This window comes from Phacochoerus africanus, chromosome 6 (assembly GCF_016906955.1).
Source record: "Phacochoerus africanus isolate WHEZ1 chromosome 6, ROS_Pafr_v1, whole genome shotgun sequence".
NCBI lineage: Eukaryota > Metazoa > Chordata > Mammalia > Artiodactyla > Suidae > Phacochoerus > Phacochoerus africanus.
Genome location: NC_062549.1, coordinates 56,174,833 through 56,200,239, shown reverse-complemented (window position 1 = coordinate 56,200,239; position 25,407 = coordinate 56,174,833). Strand labels below are relative to the sequence as shown.

The following is a 25,407-nucleotide window of genomic DNA, read 5'->3' as shown; positions in this document are numbered from 1 at the left end:
ATTGAGGTCTACAGTTTGGCCTCGAGGGTTCTGTAACCATCCTCACAAGACACATGACCATCATAATTGCCCATGGTCTCAAACGAATACTATGAATCTGAAGGAATGAAGAGGAAAATAAAATGATTTCAGAAAGTTTCACTGACCACCACATACTGCCAAATGCAGGAGGCAATGAACTCTTAGAAATCTTTAAAAATATGATTTTAAAAACTCTAAAATAGCTGCATTTCAGCAACTGTATTTCTACCTCATTGTGAGTATAGCATTGGTCACTCACAATTATTACTGCCTCTTTACACATCTGTATCCACCACCCAACTTCCAACCTGGAAGGAAGGGACTATGGCTTAATCTCAGGGCATCAAGCACTGTGCCTGCTGGGTGCTCAGTAAATACTGGTTCACTTAATACATTAAAAAGATGAATTGCAGGAGTTCCCTGGTAGCTTACTAGTTAATGATCCAGTGTTGCCACTGCTGTGGCTCTGGTCACTGCTATGGCCTGGGTTCGATCCCTGGCCTAGGAGCTTCCACGTGCTGCCCATGTGGCCAAAAAAAAAAAAAAAAAAAAGAATTGTGACCATCCTACTTTCTGGTTACTCTCACTCTTCAAAGTAACTTCAAGTTCAAAAGCCAGTGCCTTGGTCCATGTAAGATCCACACATTAAACATCAGGGACCATAAGCTTTATCCTTTTGGTATTGCCCTGGGGAAACTTCGTAGGGTCTGAATAAGGGAGAAGTTAGAAAGAAAGAAGGAGGAACATGGTTCTCAAACATTCATTCATTCCTACCTGCAAAGTGGGTCTGTGCCCTTCAACTAAGTGCTGCTGCTTTTTTTTTTCTTTTCCATTGGTGACATGACTTTCCCCTAATTGACATCTATAGACCTTACATGTGAATCTGACCAATGCAGCCTAATTGCAATGCAAGAGTGTAAATTCTGGCTCGTGGCTCCACTAGAAAGGACAGGCTGTGGCCGACTTTCCTTCCCCAGTGCACTTTACAAGCATGAGGGTTCCCTGTGCTGTGAGTTCTTGCCACCGGGATGGACCACACTTCATGACAGCCAGGACCACACACTCTGAGGGCTCCAAAGAGAATGTCTGTGCAGCCTGAAGCAACAGAACAAGACTCCAGATCCATGCAGCCGTCTTGCCTGAGGAGTCCCACTGATACAAGTGCCAGCTCCTCTACTAGCCTCTCTCCCCTGCTAGCCAAGAGAAAACCCAGTGTCTCTGGGGACCCATGGGATGCAAGAACAACTCCAGGCCCCCTGCCTGAAGGACCAGTGTGTGAAACAGCAGCTCTTCATGCTGCTGCCTCTGAGAAGGACAGGAGACTACTTTAAGGCTTGTTTCTCTGGGCAGACAGAGCGCCTGCACCATCGACACTGTCACACACTCTGCAAGGATGCTAAGAGACGCCAAGGAGGGACAGTGTTGGAGCAATGCCATTTCTTTGTTTTTCTCTTTGAAATGAATTGCATTGTAGTCCTCAGGGTTTTCTTTTCTTTTTTGGGGGAGGGGATGGGCCCACCTGTGGCATATGGAAGTTCCCAGGATAGGGACTGAATCTAAGCTGCAGCTGCAGACCTATACCACAGCTTACAGCAACCCCGGATCCTTGACCCACTGAGTGAGGACAGGGATCAAACCCGTGTCCTCATGGATGCTACTAGGGATCCTTACCAGTGAGCCACAACAGGAACTCCCTCCTCAGGGTTTTCTTTGGATTTTTGTTGGTGAATAATCATTAATAATAAAGGTACCAACTGCAAATCAAAAAATTAATATGTAATAAAATGTTTCATATTTACACAGAAATTTAAAAAATAAAGTTAAAAAGTTTTTTGGATATAGCAGCAGTATTTCTTTACTCTATGAAGTAGAAACACTTTAAAAAATTGTGAGTGAACGTAATAATTTAAATGTATGTGGGAAGAATGAAAAGAATATGAGCTTCCATTTCTGGCAGACCTGGGTTGGAGTGGTGGCCCTTTTTAACCTGCATGACAGAGGCGAGTTGAATGTATAACCTCCCCGGTCCTTAATCTCCTCATCAAGATGGGAAAATAAAACTCACTGTATAGGACTACTGCGAGGATTAAATAAAAATATAACCATCGACAGATGAATGGATTAAGAAGATGTGGTACATATATACTATGGAATACTACCCAGCCAAAAAAAAGGAATAAGACAATGCCATTTGCAGCAAGGTGGATGGAGCTAGAGACTTTCATATTAAGTGAATTAAGTCAGAAAGAGAAAGACAAAAAACCACAAGATATCACTTATATCTGGAATCTAATATACTGCACAAATGAATCTTTCCGCAGAGAAGAAACTCATGGACTCGGAGAACAGACTTTCGGTTGCCAAGGGGGAGGAGGAGGGAGTGGGATAGACTGGGAGCTTGGGGTTAACGATGTAAACTATTGCATTTGGAAAGGATAAGCAATGAGATCCTGCTGTATAGCACTGTGAACTATATTTAGTCACTTGTGATGGGACATGATGGAGGATAATGTGAGAAAAAGAATGTGTGTGTGTGTGTGTGTGTGTGAGGCTAGGTCACTTGGCTGTACAGTGGAAAATTGACAGAACACTGTAAAACAACTATAATGGAAAAAATAAAAATCATTAAAAATAATAAAATATTAAAATGTAACCACTTAATTGATTAAGTCAATTCATTAGATCTCCTTATTTCACGCCTAATGTAATGAATACATAATTTGGGGTATGTAGGTACTACATATGTTTATATGTTAGCTTTCATGTGTATTTCAATCTGGTTTTATAAAGATGCAAAATATTCTTTCCAACAACCTTTCAGGGCTCAGTGAAGCAGAAAAGAGAAAAACATTAATTTTATTTTACAGATGAAAAAGTTAAGTCCCCACCAAGAGAATGAGTTAATTACCAAACCAAGCCTGAAGTCCAATTTTTTTTTAACTTCCAAATACTGGTAAGTGCCAGGTTTCCTGATGTTAACTCTTACACCAGGGCAGCAACTTAGAACCAGGGAAGGGGATGGGACTGGGGTGGTGGAAGGTGTATCTGGAAGATAGCGGCAGAAACATATCGGTGTTTTAGTCTTTTATATCTGTCTTTAGTCATGACCCTTAATTTATTTTGAAACGTCAAAGAATCTTAAGAGGGGAACAGAGGCTGCTTCTGTTGATCAAAAGGGGCGTGGGGAGAAGGGCCAGAATCACCACCCAGGCTCGGAGCCGCCTTTGGAAGGCGGATGGAAAGCACATTTCTGCAGTGAAAACCCCAAACCCACCTTTCGTTTCCTGGGAATGGGCTCGTCAAAGAGAAGGTTGCTGGCCTCCGCCTCGTCGATGCCGTCGTCCGTGGGCGCGGGGCTGCGGAAGGGCTTGAAGCTGTCGGCGGACAGGGGCGGCGACGGCGTGGACGGGTTGGACTGGTCGCTGGGGGCGCTCCAGCTCCAGTAGCCGCTGCTGCTGGTGCTGGAAGGCACGCCGCCCCCCTCCTTCCAGGATCCACTCAGGCCCTCTGTCCGCGCACACAAGCTCCGCGTCAGTACTCAGTTAGGGACACCCGGAGCCCAGGGGGCGGGGGCGGGGGCGGGGGCGGGGGCGGGGCAGGGGTGGTGGGATTTCAGGGGGGAGACGGGGTCCTGGATTCTAGACTCTGATGACAGCGCCTACAGCCCTCTGAGTAATTTGCACCAGCTGAGTATGTATGTTATACTCTATACCTCCAAAAAAGAGGTCACATTATAATTTATAAACATTTATTTTAACCACATAACAGGTTTTTTCCAAGAGTTTTCTGATGGGCCTTGTGCCACGCTTGTTCTTTAGGATGATAGTGGAGATTACATGAAAACAAGGAAAAGAAAGATGTGTAGATTCACTAGGTTTGGGAAGATCAGCGTTTATATATTGGTTTTGTTTGTTTGTTTGTTTTAGGGACGCTCCAGCAGCATATGGAGGCTCCCAGGCTAGGGGTGGAATCGGAGCTGTAGCTGCCTGGCCTATGCCACAGCCACAGCAATGCTGTATCCTTAACCCACTGAAAGAGGCCAGGGATCGAACACGCATCCTCATGGATACTAGCCGGGATGGTTAACCACTGGTCACAATGGGAACTCCCTATATTGCATTTCTAAGGGAGAAATTATGTGTCCTATTTGTGGATCCTCCTACTCACCCCCTCCAACTCAGCATTTTAACTTTTTAAAAGTTATCTCTTATAGGACCGTGACCCTTAGACTATGCTTATAGAAAAAGCTAGTCTTAAGATTTAAGAACCTAAGAGAAATCCTTTCTGATTAGTCACCAAAAGCCATTTACTCTCCTGAAATAACACTGCCTTACATTTGGTGGGGGTTTTATGTCTTATAAAGTTTATTCACACAATCTCATGCATTCTCACAATATCTATCTTTCGGAGTAAGGATTATCATGCCCATTTCACAGATGAGGACCCTGAGGTACCAAGAAGTTGGGACTTGCCACTTGACTATGACCAGTACATAACCCACATGGGCCAGAGCCCCAAACCCTGGTCTACCAGTTGACCTTTTTATCCTCCAGTGCAGGCACTTGTGTTGTTCGTATCCTCCTTTCTCCCTGGCAAAGCTGAGATCAGATGACGATTTATTGGCAATAATTACTGACAAGACTGGTATTGAATTTCACCTTTCCACTTGTGGGGGAAAACATGATGAAATGCTTGCTAATGTAGATAGATCTTTGCCCAGTTGGAATACCTTCAGGAGGCTCCTTTAATCACTGAAGATTTGCTTTACTTTATAAAATGCCCAATCTTAATTAGCATTTGTATAAATTCAGCTTGCTTTTAGGATAATTTCTCCTCCATATTAATGTGCCTCTTGAATATATTAAAACTATATTCTAACTACAAGGAGGAAAAAAAAATCCCAAAATGCCTCATTAAAAAAAAATGCTCTTAACATCTGGGTAATCAGAAATGAAGTGAAGACAAACGGCAGACTAGCATTCATGGAAAAATGTCTCCACTACTTTCGCCTAATTATAGATTTCCAGCGCATTCCTCCACTATGTCGAGCAAAAAGTTCAGTGAGATGAGTGGAGTTCAGTCAAGCTGAATAGCAGGAGGAAGTTAACCATCTCATTACGGCAAGGCTCTTTCAGAATCAAATGGTCACTTATGCAGGCTCACACCTTGACAGCATCAACAAAACTAAATTAGCATCTCGTTCCCTGCGGTCTCCCCAGAGACTGATATGCTCTCTGGACCCAAATTGCCTGCAATAAATAAGAAAGCTCCATTCAAGACAACATAACTTTAAGAGAAGCCTCATGTAATGATTTAGGTCATATTACCTGGTGTGACAAAGTCACTTGGCAGGCTCAGGAAGCTTATAAATATACCACAGCATGACTTGTAAAATAAAATAAGTTCATGGTGCAGAGATGTGTAATCATCTTAAGTAAAGAAACTGCAATTATTTTGAGAGCCAACTGTTGTTACCGTGTGGTTACACTGCCTCATGCCAATGCCAAAAGTTAATTTGTGTTTACTTGTGAATAACATTTCCTTTAGAAACACTATTTAATCAGAAGAACTATGGAATGCAGAAATAAATTTTTCAGAAGAAGGTCAAAACCAATTCATAACATTTTTTAGAAAGCAGTGGTGCCTTATCTTATGTATTTGCCAAGAATGCTGATAGACATTTTGCTGGAATCTTGCCCTCTTTGCAGACCCGCCTCCTAACAAAATGATCCTTTTCCAGAATATAAAGGATCAAAACAATTTCCCAAAATTCACTGATATGTAATAATTCTGGAGATCATCTTTATTTCTAAAACAAAAGCCTTCACTATCATAAATTGCTCTCCTTTTTAAGAATTTGCATCCTATTGCACAATAAATGAGAGATATCAGAAATTTGGAGTTACTATTTGGGTAGTTATTTTTAAAGTCAAAATCACTGTTTTTTTTTAATAACTATGCTAAGAAAACTTTGTATTGAAGAAGCAAAAGCTTTATTTTGATTCTAACATTTCAAGACAAAGGAATATATGTGTGTGTGTGTGTGTGTGTGTGTGTGTGTGTGTGTTTATTTATTTATTTTCCTTTTTAGGGCTGCACCTGTGGCATATTGAGGTTCCCAGGCTAGGAGTCAAATCAGAGCTGGAGTTGCCAGCCTACACCACAGCCACAGCAATGCCAGATCCAAGCTGTGTCTGCGACCTACACCACAGCTCATGGCGATGCCATCCTTAACCCACTGATGGAGATTAGGGATCGAACCTACATCCTCATGGATCCTAGTTGGGTTTGTTAACCACAGAGCCACCATGGGAACTCCCAAAGGAATACTTAAAACGCTCTCAATTTTAAAAATCCAGTGGTTAAAAATAATGATTATATCAAAATTACTGTTTTCTCCTGAAAATTTCATGAAATTCTGTAATTCTTTATTCCTAGAATAGGTTTGGGGGAATGACTTCAGTTTTGTTTTTACTATAATCTTTCTTTAGATGCTTTGCCAAACTAAGAAAGATATCAGGAAACACTGGGCTCATCTCAAGAGCACCGCAACCACTCTGTGTGAAGAGGTAACATCACCCCAGTGTGGTGAATCATGACAGTGGCACTTCTGATTTCTGGTACTGATTTGAATTCCCAGCATCTTTTTTTTTTTTTTTTCCTTTTTAGAGCCATACCCGAGCATATGCAAGTTCTCGGGCTAAGGGTCAAATCAGAGCTACAGCTGCCAGCCTACATCACAGCCACAATGATGCCAGATCTAAGCAGCATCTGCAACCCCACACCACACCTTGCAGCAACACCAGATCCTTAACTGACTGAACAAGGCTAGGGATCTAACCCAAATCCTCACAAAGAAAATGTCAGGTCCTTAACCCGCAGAGCCACAACCAGAACTCCAGGATTCCCAGCATCTTGATCGTGCTTCCCACTTACGAATGGATTGGAGTAAGTTTTGCCGAGGACTCACTCAGTGGATGATCAACAAATTTATGTTAACACCTCATGCTTACAACCTGATCATGTGTGAACCATGGCTCTAGCTCCTTATTGACTAGCTTGGTATTTTTTTTTTTTTTTTGGTCCATGCCTGAGGAACAAGGAAGTTCCTGCGCCAGGGATTGAACCCACACAGCAGTGACAACACCAGATCCTTAACTCACTGAGACCTCAGGGGACTCCCTAGGCTGGCTTTTGAGAGAAGGTGTTCCCTGACTAGTAAGTTCCATTCAGCCGTCTCAGTGCATTACATTTCACTGAACTTCAATGTGGCTTCCACTCCATGGTCTACCATGGTTGCTCTTGCCCAAACTGCCAAATTCCTCTTGATGCAGAATTCATCAAGATCCTTTTCACACTTGACCTTCTGAAGCATCAGATGTTTCTCCTTAAAACATGCTCTCCCCTTGGCTTCCATGAAATCACACTCTCCTAGGTTCCTCCACTTCTCCAGTTACCCCTCTGCTTCTTCCTGGGTTCTTCTCCTTATAGGATGACAAGCCTCACCATGTCCCCCTTGGCTACCTTCTCTTCAGCTTCCATTCCTCCACAACTCTCTCAGGGTGATCTCATCTATACTCATGGCTTCAAAATGTTGCCTTCAAATCCCACACCTGCCCAGATCTAATAAGATGCCAGGATGGCCAAGTGGTCTAAGGCACCGGACTCAAGCTTCTGCTTCCACATCAGCCTAGATCTCTCTCCCAGGCTGCACCCCAATCTCTAGCAGATGCTGCCCCTGGAGCAGTCCTCAGGCTCTCCCTACGCAACCTGTTCAAACTGGATTTACCGTCTTCATCAGCAACCCCACCTCTTGCTCCAAACATTCACTAATTGATGTATTCCTCTGCCTTTGTTCCCCGTCTCACGGAATGGGCTTCCTTGCTGAAGCACAGTGACTGGCCGGAAGTCACCCTTGTCCCTCCCTCTCCTTTATCCTCTCTGTCCATCACCAGGTCCTGTTGATTCTGCCTTCTTGATGTTTCTCAGTCACGCCCTATTCATCTACATGGTGACCACCAAGGTTCCAGACACTCACGTGGTTTTGTTTTTTGTCATTTTTGTTTCTGCCGATAAACCCAGTCATAACTTTTCAGTCCCTAAATCACTTAATAGCTCTTTCCTGGCCTCAGATTAATGTCCAAAGTCATAACCAGGCATACATGGCCCTCTGATTTCCTGCCAGGCTCGCCAAGTTTATTTCCTATCGACCTCCTGATTTATCATATTGAATCATCTGAGTCAAGATTATGTTATGACTAAGATAGCAGCTCTTGAATCAGAAAGATATGGAATAGAATTTCAGCTCTGCTCTTTACAAATTAATTAATCCCAAGTGCCTCAGTTTACTCATCTGTAAAATGACGATGACATCACATAGAACTGTTGTGAGAATTGCATGAGATAAAGCGAGCCTAGTACTTGGCACACAGTAAGTGCTCAATAAATGCTAACCATTAATACAGCTGTGATCATCCTTTTTCCCCCCCAAAGAGATTGTACACTACCTGGGAGTATGGACATTGTTTCAATGATATATTCAAATCATCTATAATGGTACCTAATAAATATATATTGAATGAAAGAATAGATTAAGGCATTTGGGCTAGTGCTTTTTCAAAATATTTACTCATCAGAGTTCTATGTTTCAACTACCTCTTCAACCAAACAGAAAAAAAAAGGGCTGGGGAAATAACTCATTAGGCCAATCTCCATTTACATGGGGAAAGAATGGAACACAGGTACTCAAAGATGCGATCTAGAAAGGCGATGGGGATCAACCAATGCGGGTTGAATGGATGGATGTATGAATGAGATGCAGTGGGGTCTTTGGGATGACGTGGAGGTTGCTGAGAGCTCTGGGACTACATCTTTCACATTTCCCCTTGCTTCCTGCTAATTGGGTGAGGGTTAGTTCACTGTGTGTGGCAGGAATGAGACCCCTCGAAGAGAAGCCCTGTTCCTGGTCAGGGGACACTTCCCTGTGCCCTCAACCCCAGGCTTACCATTCTGTCGCACAGGAGGGCTTCGAACCAAAGGGCTGGTGGACAAGCTGGTCAGTACCATTGCTGCTGTCACCTTGTCCATGTCTAGTTCCTCTGAAGATTTCCTGGAAAACAGGGAGGGACATTGTTAACTGCACTCACCCTGCATCTGCTGTGCTATGGACCACATACTACCAAGCTCCCTCTGCATCTGCCATGCTATGGACCACATGCTACCATACACATTTACCATGAAAACCAAATTGCTCTGTTACTTTTACTGTACAGATTAGGAAGCTGAGATCTACAGGTTAAGTGATTCTGTCAAAATCATATAGTATTAGGAGAGATGGAGTCATTCGCTGGTCATTCACCCAACAAGTGTGTATTGAGTGTGTTGTACTGGGCTAGACACTCTTCTAGGCATAGGTGATGCTTGGTCAACAATAGACAGGCTGGTGGGGAGAAATGCAATTATTAGTAAACAAACAAAAAGGAAGAGAAAAGGAGTTCCCATTGTGGCTCATTGGTTAAGAACCTGATATAGTATCCATCAGCACATGGGTTTGATCCTTGGCCTCACTCAGTGGGTTAAGGATTGGGTCTTGCCACAAGCTGTGACATAGGTCACAGATGCGACTAGATCCCCATGTTGCTATGGCTATGGTGCAGGCCAGCAGCTGCTGCTCTGTTTCGACCCCCAGCCTGGGAACTTCCATATACCGCAGGTGTAGCTGTAAAAGAAAAAGAAAAAAAAAAAAAAAGGACAGAGAATAATCTCTGAGAGTGACAAGTGCTACATATGGCACAGATGGTTTGACATGACAATGACCATGGACAGCTGCACTTAACGGGTTCAGGAAAGGCTTCTCTGAGATGGTGACGGTGTCCGAGCTGAAGCGTGGAGGAGGAGAAGGGCAAATGTACCCCAAGCAGAAGAGGCAGCTCAGTGAAACTGAGGCAGCAGGAACAAGCACCAGATATTGAAAGAATGACCCACTAGTGGGAGAAGGGGGAACGTTGTGCAGAGCTGGACAATGTGGGGTCTATGGCCATGGAAGATATTTCGACTTTATTCCAAGTGGAACTGAAAGTCACTGGGAGGCTATAAGCAGGCCAAGTGGCATAGTTATGATTGATATTTTTAAGATCACTACCCAAGCTGCTTTATGGAGAATGGATTTTAGGGAAGGTAGAATAACAGCAGAGAATCCAGGAGGAAAGAGTAGCAGGGATGGGGGTGGAGGCCTCAGCAGGTGGTCTGACAGGATGATGGGCTCTTGTACTGGGAGTGAGCAGAAGGGTGGCGCCCAGGTGTTCGGCTTCAGCATCAACTAGAGCCATTTACTGAGATGGAGAGCATGGAGGAAAATGCAGTTGGGAAAGGTTTAAACTCCAGCATTCTGCTTTCCCATACTCTACTAGAGGAAAAATGGGTCTGAGGGTAGTTACCATTTTTTAAAGTGAAGAGCTACTGAGATGAAGAGGTTACTCTGGTTCATTCATTCTGACCTGTTAACCCCGAATAAAGGTTCATAAGATAACGATCATTATGAACTAGAGCCAGTTTGTTTATTTCAACAAAGTTAACATCAAGAAGCAAAAATGTATGGAGTACCTTGACAGCAGATAAATTGTGCCACCTCCTGAGAGATGAACATTTTCGAATGAGGGAACAGTCGGAGGAGATAGGAGAGGATTAATAAGCCATATTGACAAAGGAATTGACACTTTGACAAATGTGGCTTTCATTCCCAGGTGTGCTATATAATTTGTAAAAGCAATGAATCCTTAAAGAGAGAGAGACTTTATGGCATCGCTTCACAACACAATGGGAAAAGAGATTCCTGAACTGGAAGGAAATCAAATGGTTCCCAGGTGAGGTGGTTTGGGGGAGCTGCTCAGTTAATTTCATCATAAAGTTACAGAAATTATTACAATTTGGCTCACCAGTGTTCACCATGGTGCTGCATTACTAAGCAAAGCTTACTCTTTCAATCCAAGGTACCCAAAGATGGGAATCTGAACTTTTCTTCAAGTACCTTATGTTCTCTCTTGGCAAATTGAGCCATCAAAAGACAAATTACGTGTTTCAGAGAAAAGTACTTCTAGAAAGCATGCTTGAGAGCGCACAATGAAATTCACTCCACAGACGTTTTCAAGACAATTTCATACACTTAGAGGAAAAAAAAAAAAAAAAAGGCTCACTCATTTGGCATACCATTAAACGATTTTTACAATACCTACAATTTGTAAGATCCTTGTACTTGGGCGTAAAGTGATGCCAGTTTTTTAGGTTTTTATTTTTCAGAGATGAGGCCTCCTGAAACAGCTCCAGGGAAAAGCAACTTAAGGTAATTTGAGCATCTTATGGTTCAATCTTCCCATGTAGGCATGGTTACAGGGGGAAGGAATTACTTGGGGGGCCACAAGGAGAAAGGTTTGCTATAGAGACTTGCTATGTGGATGGTGGGGCGCCTCTGACCTGTTGCCCTGCCCGGATCCCAGTTGTTAGGATCGCTCCACACCAGCGGGGGGCGCACCTGAGCAGGCCCCGCTGCCATCTCTTTTAAGCCTGAATTAACAGGAGTTGGGTTTTCTCTCTTCAACTGTCAGTCTTCTCTTTCTCTTTTGTTAACGAAAGATTTACGAACCAGGAAAAGTGGCCTGGCACAGGGAAATGACATGATTTTGTAGGGAGAAGCTCCCCTGGCCACCTGCCCTGATCCCTAAAGAGACCTGCTGTACCGTCAGGACCTTACCCTCTTCCACATTTTAGTTTCAGAGACCTTCGTTTTTCCCTCCTCCATCTGCTTGGTTTTTTTAATTTTTTTTTATTTTTTCATACTTAACGTGAATATTTTGTTTTAGAGACTTCATTGATAATTAACTCAAAAGCTGATTTGTGTGTTCTTTAAATATGAAGATCAATAGAGAATGCATCATTATAAAACAAGCATTCATTTTGCTTTTCCAAAAGCTGATGTTTCAAGATCAGTCTTGAGTGTCATAAAGTAGATTTCTGATGGAGAGTAAAAAGAGGATAAATGTTAGAAGAATCTGAATGTTTTGGTATTTGGATTACTTTTAACTTTCCCACTGGCATTTGAGATTACTAACAAGAACAACAAAGGACGGAAGGAATATGTTGCTAATGATTCGGTTAACCTATATTTCTCAGGAATTAGTTTGATCATGCTAACATGAAACATTACCAGATGATAAGGCCTTGTGCTGAGCTGCGTGTTTGTTTTTATCTTTGTTTAATTTCTTTTGGTACAGTACTATCTAATTACTGATTAATTGGTGCTGTAAATTCAAATCCTTATAATTAAACATGAAGAGATGATATACAAAGTAGAATTTGTTACTTTGAGAAAATCGCTGCAAAGGCCTTCTGGTAGATTTAGAGTTGTTGAGGGAAAAAAGCAAACACCCTAGAGGTGACAATAAATATTCTCTCCTGATTAGAAATTGAATATGAATCTGCTGTTGAAAACCTTACTAATCACATCTTTACAAAAGGCTGAGACCTTTTTCAATTCATCTGTTCTCCCAGACTTAGATATTATGGGACTTAATATTTAGAGGTTTTTTTTTAAAATAATAGTCACATTCATTTGATTTGTCCCTCAGGTAGACCTGGCTTCCATGGATGAAAGGATTTCAGGATACGAGAACCACATTTCAGGCAGGGAAGCAGGCAAGTCCTTGGTTTGTAATTGGCTCCAGAGTCCTATGAGAAGGATGTATCAGGAGATGAGGACACAGCACCGGGGCCAGTTCATGGGGCCTCAGTGCCAGGCTAAGTGGTTTGTCGTATCCTTGTAAGCAGAGAGAAGCCATTGAAACTTCATGAACCTGGGGGAGAGATAGAGGATCAATCCATCAATTATATTTTCTTTTTCTGACTATACCTGCGGCATATGGAAGTTCCCAGGCCAGGGGTCAAATTGCAGCTGCAGCTGCCAGCCTGTGCCACAGCCACAGCAACATCAGATCTGAGTGGCAATACCAGATCCTTAACACCCTGAGTGAGGCCAGGGATTGAACCCAAATCCTCATGGACACTATGTCGGGTTCTCAACCCACATAGCCACAACAGGAACTCCTGTATGTTAGAATGAGTCAAAATGGAAAATGTATTGGGAAAGGAAGAAACTAACAGTAGGCTATTTAGCTATTTTTGGTTAAACCTTCATTCAAACCTCAAGTAATAGACCAAGAGACAACTGTTCCTCTAGGAACAGATGGTATTGAGTCTACAAGTCCAGAACTCCCTAGATATCTGCTAAGGAGATGTCCTAGCCCTCTATCCTGGGAGAGGAGGTAAAATGGTTACAAGTGCAAGATCTGGAATGAATGAGTTAGATCATGTGGCTTCAAATCCACTTTGCTATTACTAGCTGTGTGACCATGGATAAATTACTTAAGATCTCAGAGTCTCTGTTTCTTCATTAGAAAAAGGAAGATTAAAAATACATCCGTTGTTGGGAGTTCCCATCGAGGTGCAGCGGAAATGAATCCAATTAGGAACGATGAGGTTGCGGGTTCGATCCCTGGCCTCGTTCAGTGGGTTAAGGATCCAGCGTTGCCGTGAGCTGTGGTGTAGGTCGAAGACACAGCTTGGATCCTGCGTTGCTGTGGCTCTGGTGTAGGCCGGCAGCTATAGCTCTGATTAGACCCCTAGCCTGGGAACCTCCACATGCCGAGGGAGCAGCTCAAGAAAAGGCAAAAAAAAAAAAATACATCCGTTGAGAAGATGAAATGAGAAAACGTATGCAAGCACCAGCACACAGCCTCACACTAGTCAGGGTTCCACGGATGCTATTAGCTATTACTAGCCTTCAAGTTCATGAACACACCCATAGCAAATGCTACCCCCACTTCCCCAATCGAGGAACATATTATTCAGCACCAGAACCAGCAGCTGTTACTTTTCTTTTTCTGAGGGGTGGGGGTGTGTGGTGGTGTTATTTTTTATAAAGATGAAGTTATGCCTTTGCAATAGGTAATCTGTAAGAGGTGGCAACTGGCAGAGGGAGGAGCAGCTGCTAGTTTCCTTGCTAGAGCTTCACAAAGACGCCTTGGCAAGGATGCAGCTCATGACATCATGCCTCTAGGATGCTCCACAGGTAGCCAAAGCCTTAAATGCCCATTTGAATTAATTTTGAAAAATATTCTGCTTTCATTCCTCGTTCCTGGCATACTAGCTTATGTGTGCGGGGCTCCTTTAGCTACTGGAAATACAGTCTCAAGAAAATTCAACGGACAACAGGGCCCTGCTGAAAAGCACAGGGAACTCTACCCAATATTCTGTGATAATCTCTGTGGGAAAAGAACCTGAGAAAAAATGGATGTGTGTATATGTATAACTGAGTCACTTTGTTGTATAGCAGAAATTATCACAAACTTGTCAATCAACAATACTTCAATAGAACTTTAAAAAATGAAAAAAAGGAGTTCCTGCTCTGGTGCAATGGCATCAGCAGCATCTCTGCAGCTCCATGATGCAGTTTCAATTTCCCCGCCTGGGCACTGGGTTAAAGGGTCCAGCAGAGGTCTCAACTGTGGCTCAGATCTGATCCCTAGCCTAGGAACTCCATATGCTGCAGAGTGGCAAAAAAAAAAAAAAAAAAAAAAAAAAAAAAAAAATGGAAATTCAGCAGAGTGTCTGCTCTCTTGAGCTTTAGTCTTCTGGAGAACCAGACCTTCATCAAATACATACAACATAAACTTACAGACGTGGCCAATGCCAGGAAGGAGTGGTTGGATTCGGTGCTCCTGGCTAAGGGGAGAAGATGGGGCTAAGGGGACCATAAGCCGTCATCAGCATTGCCTCGCTGAGGGCGTGGATGAGCCCTGGGCCGGGCAGTGCAGGAGCACAGGCCAGGCTGCCTTCAAAGGCGTGATGGGGGGGGTCGAGCTCTGTGTGCCGCGTGCTTGGAGACAGCAGCTCAGGGAGGCCTTTGAAAGTTCTACAAGGCTTTTAATCCTTATCTTAAAGGTGCTGGAAGCACTGCAGTTTCAAGCTGGGTGGGATTCGGGGGGGCGGTGGTCAGGTCCTGTGGGGGTGATGCTATCATATGTGCTTTTCAAAAGGCTCTCTCTGGCTGCCATGTGGAAAATGAGTTTCTAGGGTTTGACAACTGATCTCCTATCTGAGGAATTGATTGCCTGGTGACTGGCAGCAGGTTGCAGAATGACATCATCTGTGACAGGAAGAGACCATCAGAAGGGGGTGTGGCATCAGCAGACCCAGCTCCAGGCCCCGGGGTCTCACGCATGGGTGGGCGCTGCCGGGCTGGCCCCGGGCACTCGGCTGTGGCCTGCACTGACAAGCCCAGCTATTGTTCACACAGCAAGAAGCATTTTGCTTCTTTTGAAATACTTCATGCCTGGATGCCATCTGCTTGGAGGATGCAGACAAATGTGATCTCCCCTGGCTAATCCACCAGCTAGGAGAGAAGTGTTTTACACCCCCAGAGAGCCATAAAAGACATTGATCTGCAATTAAAGTGCTGTAGTAACAAATGGAAATAAAAATGAATAATACAGTCCTTAGATTAGCACTAATCCAGTTCCTTAGCAACTACTGAAATCTGCTGTCTAGACCAAGTTCAATTACTTTTAAAACTTGTGGTAATCTTCAAACAAGGGATCAAATCTGAAAATAAAGTCTCTTCCACTAGAAAGGCCACAGTGACATCTCCGATCTTGGAATTCTGGAGCTCTGAGAGATTGAATCCAGTTACTATCATTAAATTTGACTAAGTACTAAAACTTCATTTTATTTCTAAGAAGATCTTACAGCAAAAGAGAGGGTAGTGTTAATTCCTCCAATTTCATTTTAGTTCTTGTTTCTTTCATTTTTCGTTTGGTTGGTTGGTTGGGTTTTTGTTTTTGTTTTTGTTTTTGTTTTGCTTTTTAGGAGGTTCCCAGGCTAGGGGGCCAATTGGAGCTACAGCTGCTGGCCTGTGCCAGAGCCATAGCAATGCAGGGTCCCAGCCACATCTGCAACTTACATCACAGCAACACCGGATCCTTAACCCACTGAGTGAGGCCAGGAATAGAACCTAGAACCTTATGGTTCCTAGTCGGATTCATTTCTGCTGCGCCACAATGGGAACTCCAAGGATTATTTTTTAAAGAAATTTCTAATCTGTTGTGGATCAATACTTTTGTAAAATACTAGGGGAAAATGGCCTGTGGAGTTGTGGCCATGTCACCTTGCCATGCAGATTTCTAAGGCACTGCTTCCTCTGAATTCTGCACCCAGCTCATCACAGGTAGCAGAATGCAGACTGGTGTTGCCTCACAGACCACATGTTGAATATCTGGAAGTAGGCAACTGCTTTGATATCCATTTCACTTTGCCTGAAAAGACAATATCCGGGAGTTTCCATAGTGTCTCAGTGGTTAAAGAACCCGACTAGCATCCATGAGGATGTGGGTTTGATCCCTGGCCTCGTTCAGTGGGTTAAGGATCCAGCATTGCTGTAAGCTGTGGTGTAGGTCGCAGATATGGCTGGAATCCTCCATATGCCGAGGGTTTAGCTCTAGAAGAGGAAAAAAAAAAAAAAGAAAAAAGAAAAAAAGTAAACACATCAGGTCCTGTCCTCCTTTCCCCCACTTGCTGCTCTGCTCCTCTCAGTCCCCCCACCACCACCACCAATTTCTCTCTCAGGCACTGTCACTCTGCACCTGGCCCCCAGGTTCCATCACTAATGATCCCTCACCCTCTCTCCTGTATTGTACCTGTACACCCTTCTGAGGTCACGCCGCTTTCCTGTTGGAGTTACTTTTCCTGTCACCTACACTGAGGTCAGGAGGAAGTGCTACCCTTTTACCTATCTCTGCCCAGGAGACCATCCTTCTTCACCCTCATGTGGAAACTCTGGGGCTCCTGAGGCTCAGCTGAGCAGTTATCTTGCTCTCTCTCTCTTCCTAGTTCAGCCATCACCAGCCTTTCTCCCCTAATAGGCATCAAATACTTTGGCACATAAACTATAGCCATTATTTTTGCCTTACCTGGAATTATGAGCCTAGGAGACCTACTGAAAGCATCAATAGCCTCACTTCCGTCCCCCTTAGCCCCCTCAAACATTCAACAGAGTGATGAACTTGAGGAAAGGCACTGCAGTCAGACTGAGATTGAATTCCCAACAACTCCCTTTACTAGCTGAGTGATTTTAGGCAAAGCTTGTAGCTTTGTGCAACTTTATTCCTCATTTATAAAATGGGAATGATAATAATACTGGCCTCGGAGTTCCCGTCATGGCTCAGTAGTTAACAAATCCGACTAGGAACCATGAGGTTGTGGGTTGGATCACTGGCCTCGCTCAGTGGGTTGAGGGTCTGGCATTGCCCTGAGCTGTGGTGTAGGTTGCAGACATGTCTCGGATCTCACATTGCTGTGGCTCTGGTGTAGGCTGGCAGCTACAGCTCCGATTAGACCCCTAGCCTGGGAACCTCCATATGCTGCAGGAGCGGCCCCAAAAAGGCAAAAAGACAATAATAATAATAATAATAATAATAATAATAATAATACTGATCTTATAGGGTTTTGGAAGAATTAATAATTTATGAAAAAATACCTGACATATACTAAACACTCAATAAATGGTAATTATTATTATCCTTTATCCAAACTCATTTCAGTGAGCTCTTCCTATGTTAAAAACCTGAATTATATCTTCTGAAGTATTGATAGGCAAAAGAACACAAAAACTAGGATTTGCTTTAATACAGTACAGCCTCTGGAGTTCCTGCTGTGGCTCAGTGATTTAAGAATCCGACTGCAGTGATTCTGGTCATTGTGGAGGCTCGGTTCCATCCCCGGCCTGAGGCAGTTGGTTAAAGGATCCAGTGTTGCTGCAGCTGTGGCATAGCTTGCAGCAGCGTTTTGGATTCAGTCCTTGGCCTGGGAACTTCCACACACCATGGATTTGGCCATTAATAATAATAATAATAATAATAATAATAATAATAATAATAATATACTACAGGCTCCCACTCTGCCAGCTCCACAAGTGTGAGCTGGGGCTATAAAATGGGCAAAATGATAGTACTTAATAAAGCTATGTGATGGGTCCTGAGGGATTCATTAGACCATTCTCTCTGCTTTTACGTATATTTGAAAATTCTGCTATACAGATTAGGAACAAGAACACCAACCTGGGAGTTCCAATTGTGGCACATTGGAAATGAATCTGACTAGTATCCATGAGGATGTGGGTTCAATCCCTGACCTTGCCCAGTGAGTTGGGTATTCGGCGCTGCTGTGAGTTGTGGTGCAGGTAGGTTGCAGAGGCAGCTTGGATCTAGCTTCCATATGGCTGTGGCGTAGACCAGCAGCTACAGCTCCGATTTGACCCCTAGGCAGGGAACCTCCACATGCCACGTGTGAGCCCCGGCCCCCACCAAAAAAGAACACCAACCAGCCCTAATCTGTCATTGCTCTCCCCAACCTCACACTCTCCTGCTCTCCTTCACTGCCACCGCACCTGCTCCTCCACCCCCAAAGGCAGCCGGCCTCTCAATTCTCCCAATTTCTCCCAGGTTACTGGCTTGCTCCTACCTACTTCTTCCTTACAGTGTGGGTTCACCCACTGATTGCCTAGGGGTGTTTTTTTATCAGCATCCTTGAATCCCTGGGCTTTCTAAACTTTTGCTTCCCAGGCCCAGAGGAAGCAAACCCTGTGGGCTCCTCCCTAGAACCAGATATTCTGCAGAGTGGGTCCAGCCTCAGGAGAGATCCCACCTGTGCTTCTCCTCTGCAGGCCCCTCACCTGTAATTGGTCCCCACACGCTCCATCTGCACCCCGAATTATCCTCTATCTCTACCTCTCTCTTCAAATTTCAGCTCCTGGAAAAACCCAAACAAAGATACACACTCTTGGTTTCATTTTATTTATTTATTTATTTTTTCTGCCAATGACACCTTGTTTTTGTAAAATTAAAAAAATTAAATATGCTTTTTATTTATTTATTTTTTGTCTTTTAGGGCTGCACCCATGGCATATGGAAGTTCCCAGGCTAGGGGTCCAATTAGAGCCCCAGATGCTGGCCTTCGCCAGAGCCACAGCAACTTGGGATCTGAGCCTCGTCTTCGACCTACACCACAGCTCAGGACAATGCCAGATCCTTAACCCACTGAGCGAGGCCAGAGATCGAACCCGTGTCCTCATGGATGCTAGTCGGTTTGTTAACCACTGAGCCATGACGGGAACTCCATAAATACACTTTTTAAAGGTTACACTCCATTTACGGTTATTGCAAAATATTGTCTATATATCTTTGGGCCTATCTCATACCCAATAATTTGTAGTTTCCACTCCCCCACCTTGTGTTGCCCCTCTGCCCACTGGTAACCACTAGTTTTTCTCTATTATCTGTGAGGCTGCTTCTTTTTTGTTGTTATATTCACTAGTTCGTCGTATTTTTTATTTTTACTTTTTTTTGTTTGTCTTTTTAAGGCTGCACCTGTGGCATATGGAAGTTCCCAGGCTAGGTAGGGGTCAAATCTGAGCTGTGGCTGCAGGCCTACGCCACAGCCACAGCAATGCTGGATCTGAGTTGCAACTGTGACCTACACCGCAGCTTTCAGCAACACCAGATCCTTAACTCACTGAGCAACACCAGGGATCAAACCTGCATCCTCATGGATTCTAGTTCGGTTCTTAACCTGCTGAGTCACAACAGGAACTCCTGTTTTTACTTTTTAAAATTTTATGGCCATGCTTGTGGCATATGGAAGTTCCCAGGACAGGGACTGAATCTGAGAGGCAGTTGCAAACCTATGCCACAGCTGAGGCAATGCTGGATCCTTTAACCTACTTTGCTGGGCTGGGGATAGAATCCTTGCCTTTGCAGTGGTCTGGGCTCTGCAGTCAGATTCTTAACCCACTGCACCACAGTGGAAACTCCTGTTGCATTTTTTAGATTCCACATATAAGTGAGATCATATAGTATTTGTCTTTCTCTGACTTATTTCACTTAGCATAACACCCCCCCAAATCCATCCAAGTTGCTGCAAATGGCAAGATTTTGTTCTTTTTTTATGGCTGAGTAATATTCCATTGTGCATGTATATATTTACCACATCTTCTTTATCCAGTCACCTGCTGATGGACACTTAGGTTGCTTCCATGTCTTGGCTATTATAATTAATGCTGCTATGAACATTGGGGTGCATGTATCTTCTCAAATTAGTGCTTTTGCTAAACAGTAGATACCCTTACTGCTTACATTTTAGAGAAAATTGAAGCCCATAGGCACTGATCTCTCTCACGCTTTGCCTTTTTGCCCCCTTTCTTCAGCCTCCCGGGTGGGTTCCAGTGTTGCTTTTCCTACTCGAAGCCATCCCTCCACCTGTGCCATCTTCATCCTCCTCTAAGACCTTGCTCCTTCCTCCTGTGCCCGCTTACTTTTTCTCATCCCACCTGTGTGCTGATGGCTTTCTTCTCACCTGTGCTCAGGGACACTCAGCAGGAGTGGAGGGAGTAGAATAGAAATGAGGACAGTGGGGGGGAGAACAACACAAGAGAAAGAGACTCAGGAAGGGGCAGGTTCATAGCACCACACGTGGTAGAGACTGAGCCCATTAGGACCCAAGCCACAGTTTCCCCCCACCCCCACCTCCCTGGAACTAACGCACAGAAGTAGCAGCAACTTTGCCCGGAGTGGAATCAGGATTGCTGAGGGGTGAGGAGTGAATGGGAATGAGGAGGTGAGAAATTGGAGGCAGGGACAGTAATCAATTCTTTCAAGAAGCTTGGCCATGATGTGAAGAAGAGTGCAGTTCCTGGATGGAATTAGAGGGTCTTTGTTTCTGAGTTTTTTTCCCTCAGATTAATGGGACCCTAGCATATTAAAATGCTCAAAGGAAAGAGCCAGTAGCAATGCAGAGGTTGGACATCCAGGAGAGAAGGGACAATAAATGGACAAAGTCTTCAACTGAAGCTGTACAGCCTGGAGTCCCAGGCTCAGGGGAAATTCACTTTAGACAAAAGGAGAAGCCCTGTCCCCTGTAACTGGACGGTGAAGAAAGATGGTTGCCTGGATGCTGGCACATGCTTCGTGTGGGGCTCAGGGAGTTGATGATGTTTGGTTTGGGAGGTTTCTGCTTTAATTCCTTCCTCAGAAGCCAATAGCTTTCTCTATGGGGAGTGGGGGAGGGGACTCTGGAGGGCGGAAGTTCTGACATTGCTGTTATGGGTAACTGTGGAGGAAACTGAATGGGACCCCAAAAGATGGGTGGCAACGAAGGCTCTGCTGAAGTTGGAAACCTTGTTTCTGGCACAGTGGTGACTGGGGTGGAGGGGATTCTGAGAACAGGAGCTCAAGTGTGTGAGGGCAGATCCTGAGTTTTTCTGGGGCGGGGGTGTGTATGTAATGACGAGATGGGCAAGAAAGTGGGAGATTTGGCTACAACTGCGTTTGGAGAGAGAGCCACGGATCCTGGCTGGATCAGGCAGTGAGCGAAGGTTGGTGGAGACTGAAAGATGTGGGAGCAAATGGAGAGAATCCAGAGATCTCGGTGAGGTCCCCAAACAGATGTGGTGGGAGCAAAAGAAAGGGCTGGAAGCACAGGAGGTTACGAGCCGGAGACGGGATTCTGGAAGATGGCAGGAATGGAGGGCAGCGGTGGCGGCGGAGGAGGGAAGGTCACTGGATCGTGACTGGTGACGCTGCAGATATAGTGGTCACTCATGTCATCCAAGAGAGGAAAGGTGTGAACAGGTGGCTCAAGCCTTTACTAAAGAGTGAATGACCAGGATGTCAGGAGAGTCAAGGAAGGGGAGCGGAGGAAGATGCCTCTAGCTGAGGGTGTACACGAGAGTGGGGGCAATCAGAGCTTGTTAACCCCCGGGCAGGGTACACATGGCTCTCTCTACTTGGGTCTCCCCTTCTTGCCCCAATTTCATCGCATGTGCTCTGCAGGGCAGGTCCTCCATTGGTATTAATTTTCCACAAGAAGATGCACCTCCTCTCCACACTTGTGCACAAGCCACGCCCTCTGCTTTTGGAACCAGCTTCCTCCCATCCTCAGCGGGGTCCCCCTCCTGACAAGCCTACTGATACCGGCCCAGCTGTGTCAGCTGGTCACCCACGTCTCCTCCCCCTGTGGATCAGGACTCAGCCGGGCATCTATTCCCAACATCTGGCACAAAACCTTGCTTACAGTAAGTCCTTCGTGAAGGGTTTGGGGACGAATCAGCGTTAAGCAGGGGGCAGGGGACAGTGGCTAAAGGCTGAGCAGAAAGCGCAGCTGAAGATTTCTGAAGCTTCCCTCTGCTTGCTCGCTGGCATCTCAGCAGACCTGGTCATTCATTCACTTCCTCTTGTGGAAAACAATCTAAAAATAAGCATTAAGAAGTAAAAGGAAATAGGTCGTGCGTCTATTCCTTCACAGCCTTCCTTCCTGAGGGAAGGAGGAAGGAAGGAAGAAGGAAGGAAGGAAGGAAGGAAGGAAGGAAGAGGGCAGGAGGGAGGGAGGGAGGGAGGAGGGAGGAGGGAGGAGGGGAGAGGGAGGAGGAAGGGAGGAGGCAGGGGGAGGGAGGGGAGGAGGGGGGGAGGGAGGGAGGGGATGGAGGGGAGGGGGGAGGGAGGGGAGGGAGGGAGAGGGGGGAGGAGGGAGGGAGTGGAGGGAGGGAGGGAGGGAGGGAGGGGGTGGAGGGGAAGGAAGGCGAAGGGGAGGAAGGGTGGGAGGGAAGGAGGGAGGAGGGAGGGAGGGAGGGGAGGAGGTAGGAGTAGGGAGGGGGGACGGAAGGAAGTGAAGGGGAAGGACGGGAAGGAAGGCGCGGACGGGAGAGGGGAAGGCGAGGAGGGAGGAGGGGAAGGGAGGGGCGGAGGGGAGGGGAAGGAGGCAGTCAGGAGGTGGGCAGGAGGTGTATGAATGAAGTCAGGTAATACCGTCCTTCCTCCTACTGTCCTCATTCCGTCAGGACTTCCTTCATTCTTTCTCTTTATTTATTTATGGAGTGCTTCACTTATGGATTTATTCTTTCGGATGATGGTTAGGGAGCATCAACAGCCATTATGAAGTTCCCAGGCTAGGGGTCGAATCGGACCTGTAGCTGCTGGCCTACACCACAGCCACAGTAACTCTGGATCTAAGCTGTGTCTGCAACCTACATCATAGCTCATGGCAACACCAGATCCTTAACCCACTGAGTGAGGCCAGGAATCGAACCTGCATCCTCATGGATACTAGTCGGGTTGGTTACCACCGAGCCACGATGGGAACGCCCGACAGGAATATGTTTTTATGCATCCTAAAATGTTGGCCTATCTGTTCAGAACTGATTTGGTTCCAGGGTGTGGGATCTTCTCTATTCACAAAGGCTCACAGAACCGCGCATGAACTTGGGGTGGCAGCAATAACGTTATTAAAAAATAAGTTCCAAATCCCCTGCAAACAATTCTGCATGATTAGCTGGACTTCTTGATGTGAGCAGGCAGCAGAGGGCAGCTTGGGGAAGCATGGAGCACCTCCCTGGATGGCTTTTTGGCCATGTAGGTTTGGCCCTTTCGATTGTAGCCAACATGTTCCCCTTCCCCTGGGAGCCATGAGGCTGGCCTTAAATCATGTGGTTTTCTCCAAAAACAAAGCCTTCTGTGAAAGTGGTAGTGCTCCTCTGGGACGGTCTTTTAGGCATGAGATGATAGAGGACCAGAGGGAGCACATCAAATCCTTTCCTGTGACTGTGTGTTTGTGTGTATCTTGGTGTCTGTGTGTGGGTCTATCTTCGTGTCTATTTCTCTGTGGGGTGATGTCCTGTGTGGGTCTGCGTGTGAGGGTCTTTTTGTGTGTCTGTGAACGTGTGAGTGTGTGCATGTCCCTACATCTCGGTGTTTGGGTCTGTGTGTGTCTACGTGTGGACTCGTGTGTGCCCTGTGCCCCTGGAGGAGAAGGTGGAAGGAGTTGCAGGAGGCTGTGCCCCCAGACCTTGTCTCCTGCTTGGGGACAGTGGCTCCTTTCTTCCTGTGGTGCTTGCTGACCCTCTCTATCCTATGAAGCATCTGCCTGTTACTCATCAGAGGCCAAACAAGGTCGCCGGACTGTCAGGAAACGGCTCGTGGATGTGTCAGCGAGCTTCTGGCTGGGCTGTGGTCTGTCTGTCCGGCTGTCAGGCAGTCAGTCCCCAAGTCCTGGGGAGCACCTTGTCGGGCAGGGCCTGTCTTGTGTACAGGGGCAGAGGAGTCCAGGCTAATGGGGTTGAAGCCCTGAGTCATTCAGGCCATGTGTAGGTTAACAGTCTGCAGGACAGCTGTCACAGTTTTCCTCAAGAAGAAAACTGCCATCACAATTGCATTTCTCACACTTACATTTGTGCCCAAGTCAAGTCAGGCCAGACTTTTCTGGTGTGTTAATTATGCTATTGCTCCGAGGCCTGAAATCCATTTAGGCCTCAGTCATGTAAAGAACTTCCAGCTATGTTTGTGGAGATAAGGGTTATTTCATGACGGCAGTTGGGAGAAAACTAATGTAGTGTGTTCTGATTTACCAATTAAGGGGAAAAAAGGTGACTTTCTTTTTCTCTAGTTTTTTTTTTTTTTTTTTTTTTAAATAAAGCTCAAGAAGAGCTTTATTTCTGCTGCTTCTCTTTCCTGAGATAGTGACATTGTTATGTTGGCAACAGGCTTACATGTGGGCTACGTCTGTTTTTCTAAAGAGAGAGGCTCATATTGTTTCCAACCAAGCCACCCCAGCAGGCTTCCCAGGAATAAGAGAGGAAGCCCCATCTCGGGGGGATGAAGCAGACCATCACTGCCCACTTAAGGCAGGCGCTGAGGGGTGTGTCCTGAGGGAAAGGTCCTGCTCTCCTGGGACTGCCATTCAAACTGGGCAGAGAACTGTTAGCAGGTCAATGGGCTAATTCGCTTTCCTGCTGGAGGCTGCGGGCGATTTGGGGCCTTGTTATATATATACACGCATACACACATATGATATATAAAATATACATAATATGTAAATATATATTAAAATATATATATCTATTTTTTAGGGCTGCATCTGCAGCATATGGAAGTTCCCAGGCTAGGGGTTGAATCAGAGCCACAGCTGGCAGCCTACACTACAGCAACAGCAACGCTGGATCTGAGCCACATCTGCAACCTACACCACAGCTCATGGTAACACTGGATCTTTAACCCACTTAGCAAGTCCAGGGATCAAACCCACATTCTCATGAATACTAGTCAGGTTCTAAACCTGCTGAGCAACAACGGGAACTCTCTCTCTCTCTCTCTCACACGCACACACACACACACACACATACACATACACATATACCTTTATATACATTTATATTTTTGGGGGGGTTGTACTGTGTCATGCAGAAATTCCTGGGCCAGGGATTGAACCTTTGCCACAATAGTGATGGCAACACCAGAT

The 25,407-nt window shown here is 45.3% G+C and overlaps 1 protein-coding gene across 1 annotated transcript in view; it reads right to left on the bottom strand.

The window, feature by feature from the left end:
* Nucleotides 1-25,407, bottom strand: part of ZNF704 (zinc finger protein 704) — a 266,656-nt gene that overhangs the window by 43,277 nt on the left and 197,972 nt on the right. Inside the window, exons 3-4 of the mRNA XM_047783687.1 lie at nucleotides 9,027-9,130; nucleotides 3,296-3,528 (exon numbers count right to left, since the gene is read on the bottom strand). Of these exons, the coding sequence (XP_047639643.1) occupies nucleotides 3,296-3,528; nucleotides 9,027-9,130 (337 nt within the window). The remainder of the gene's footprint in view (nucleotides 1-3,295; nucleotides 3,529-9,026; nucleotides 9,131-25,407) is intronic.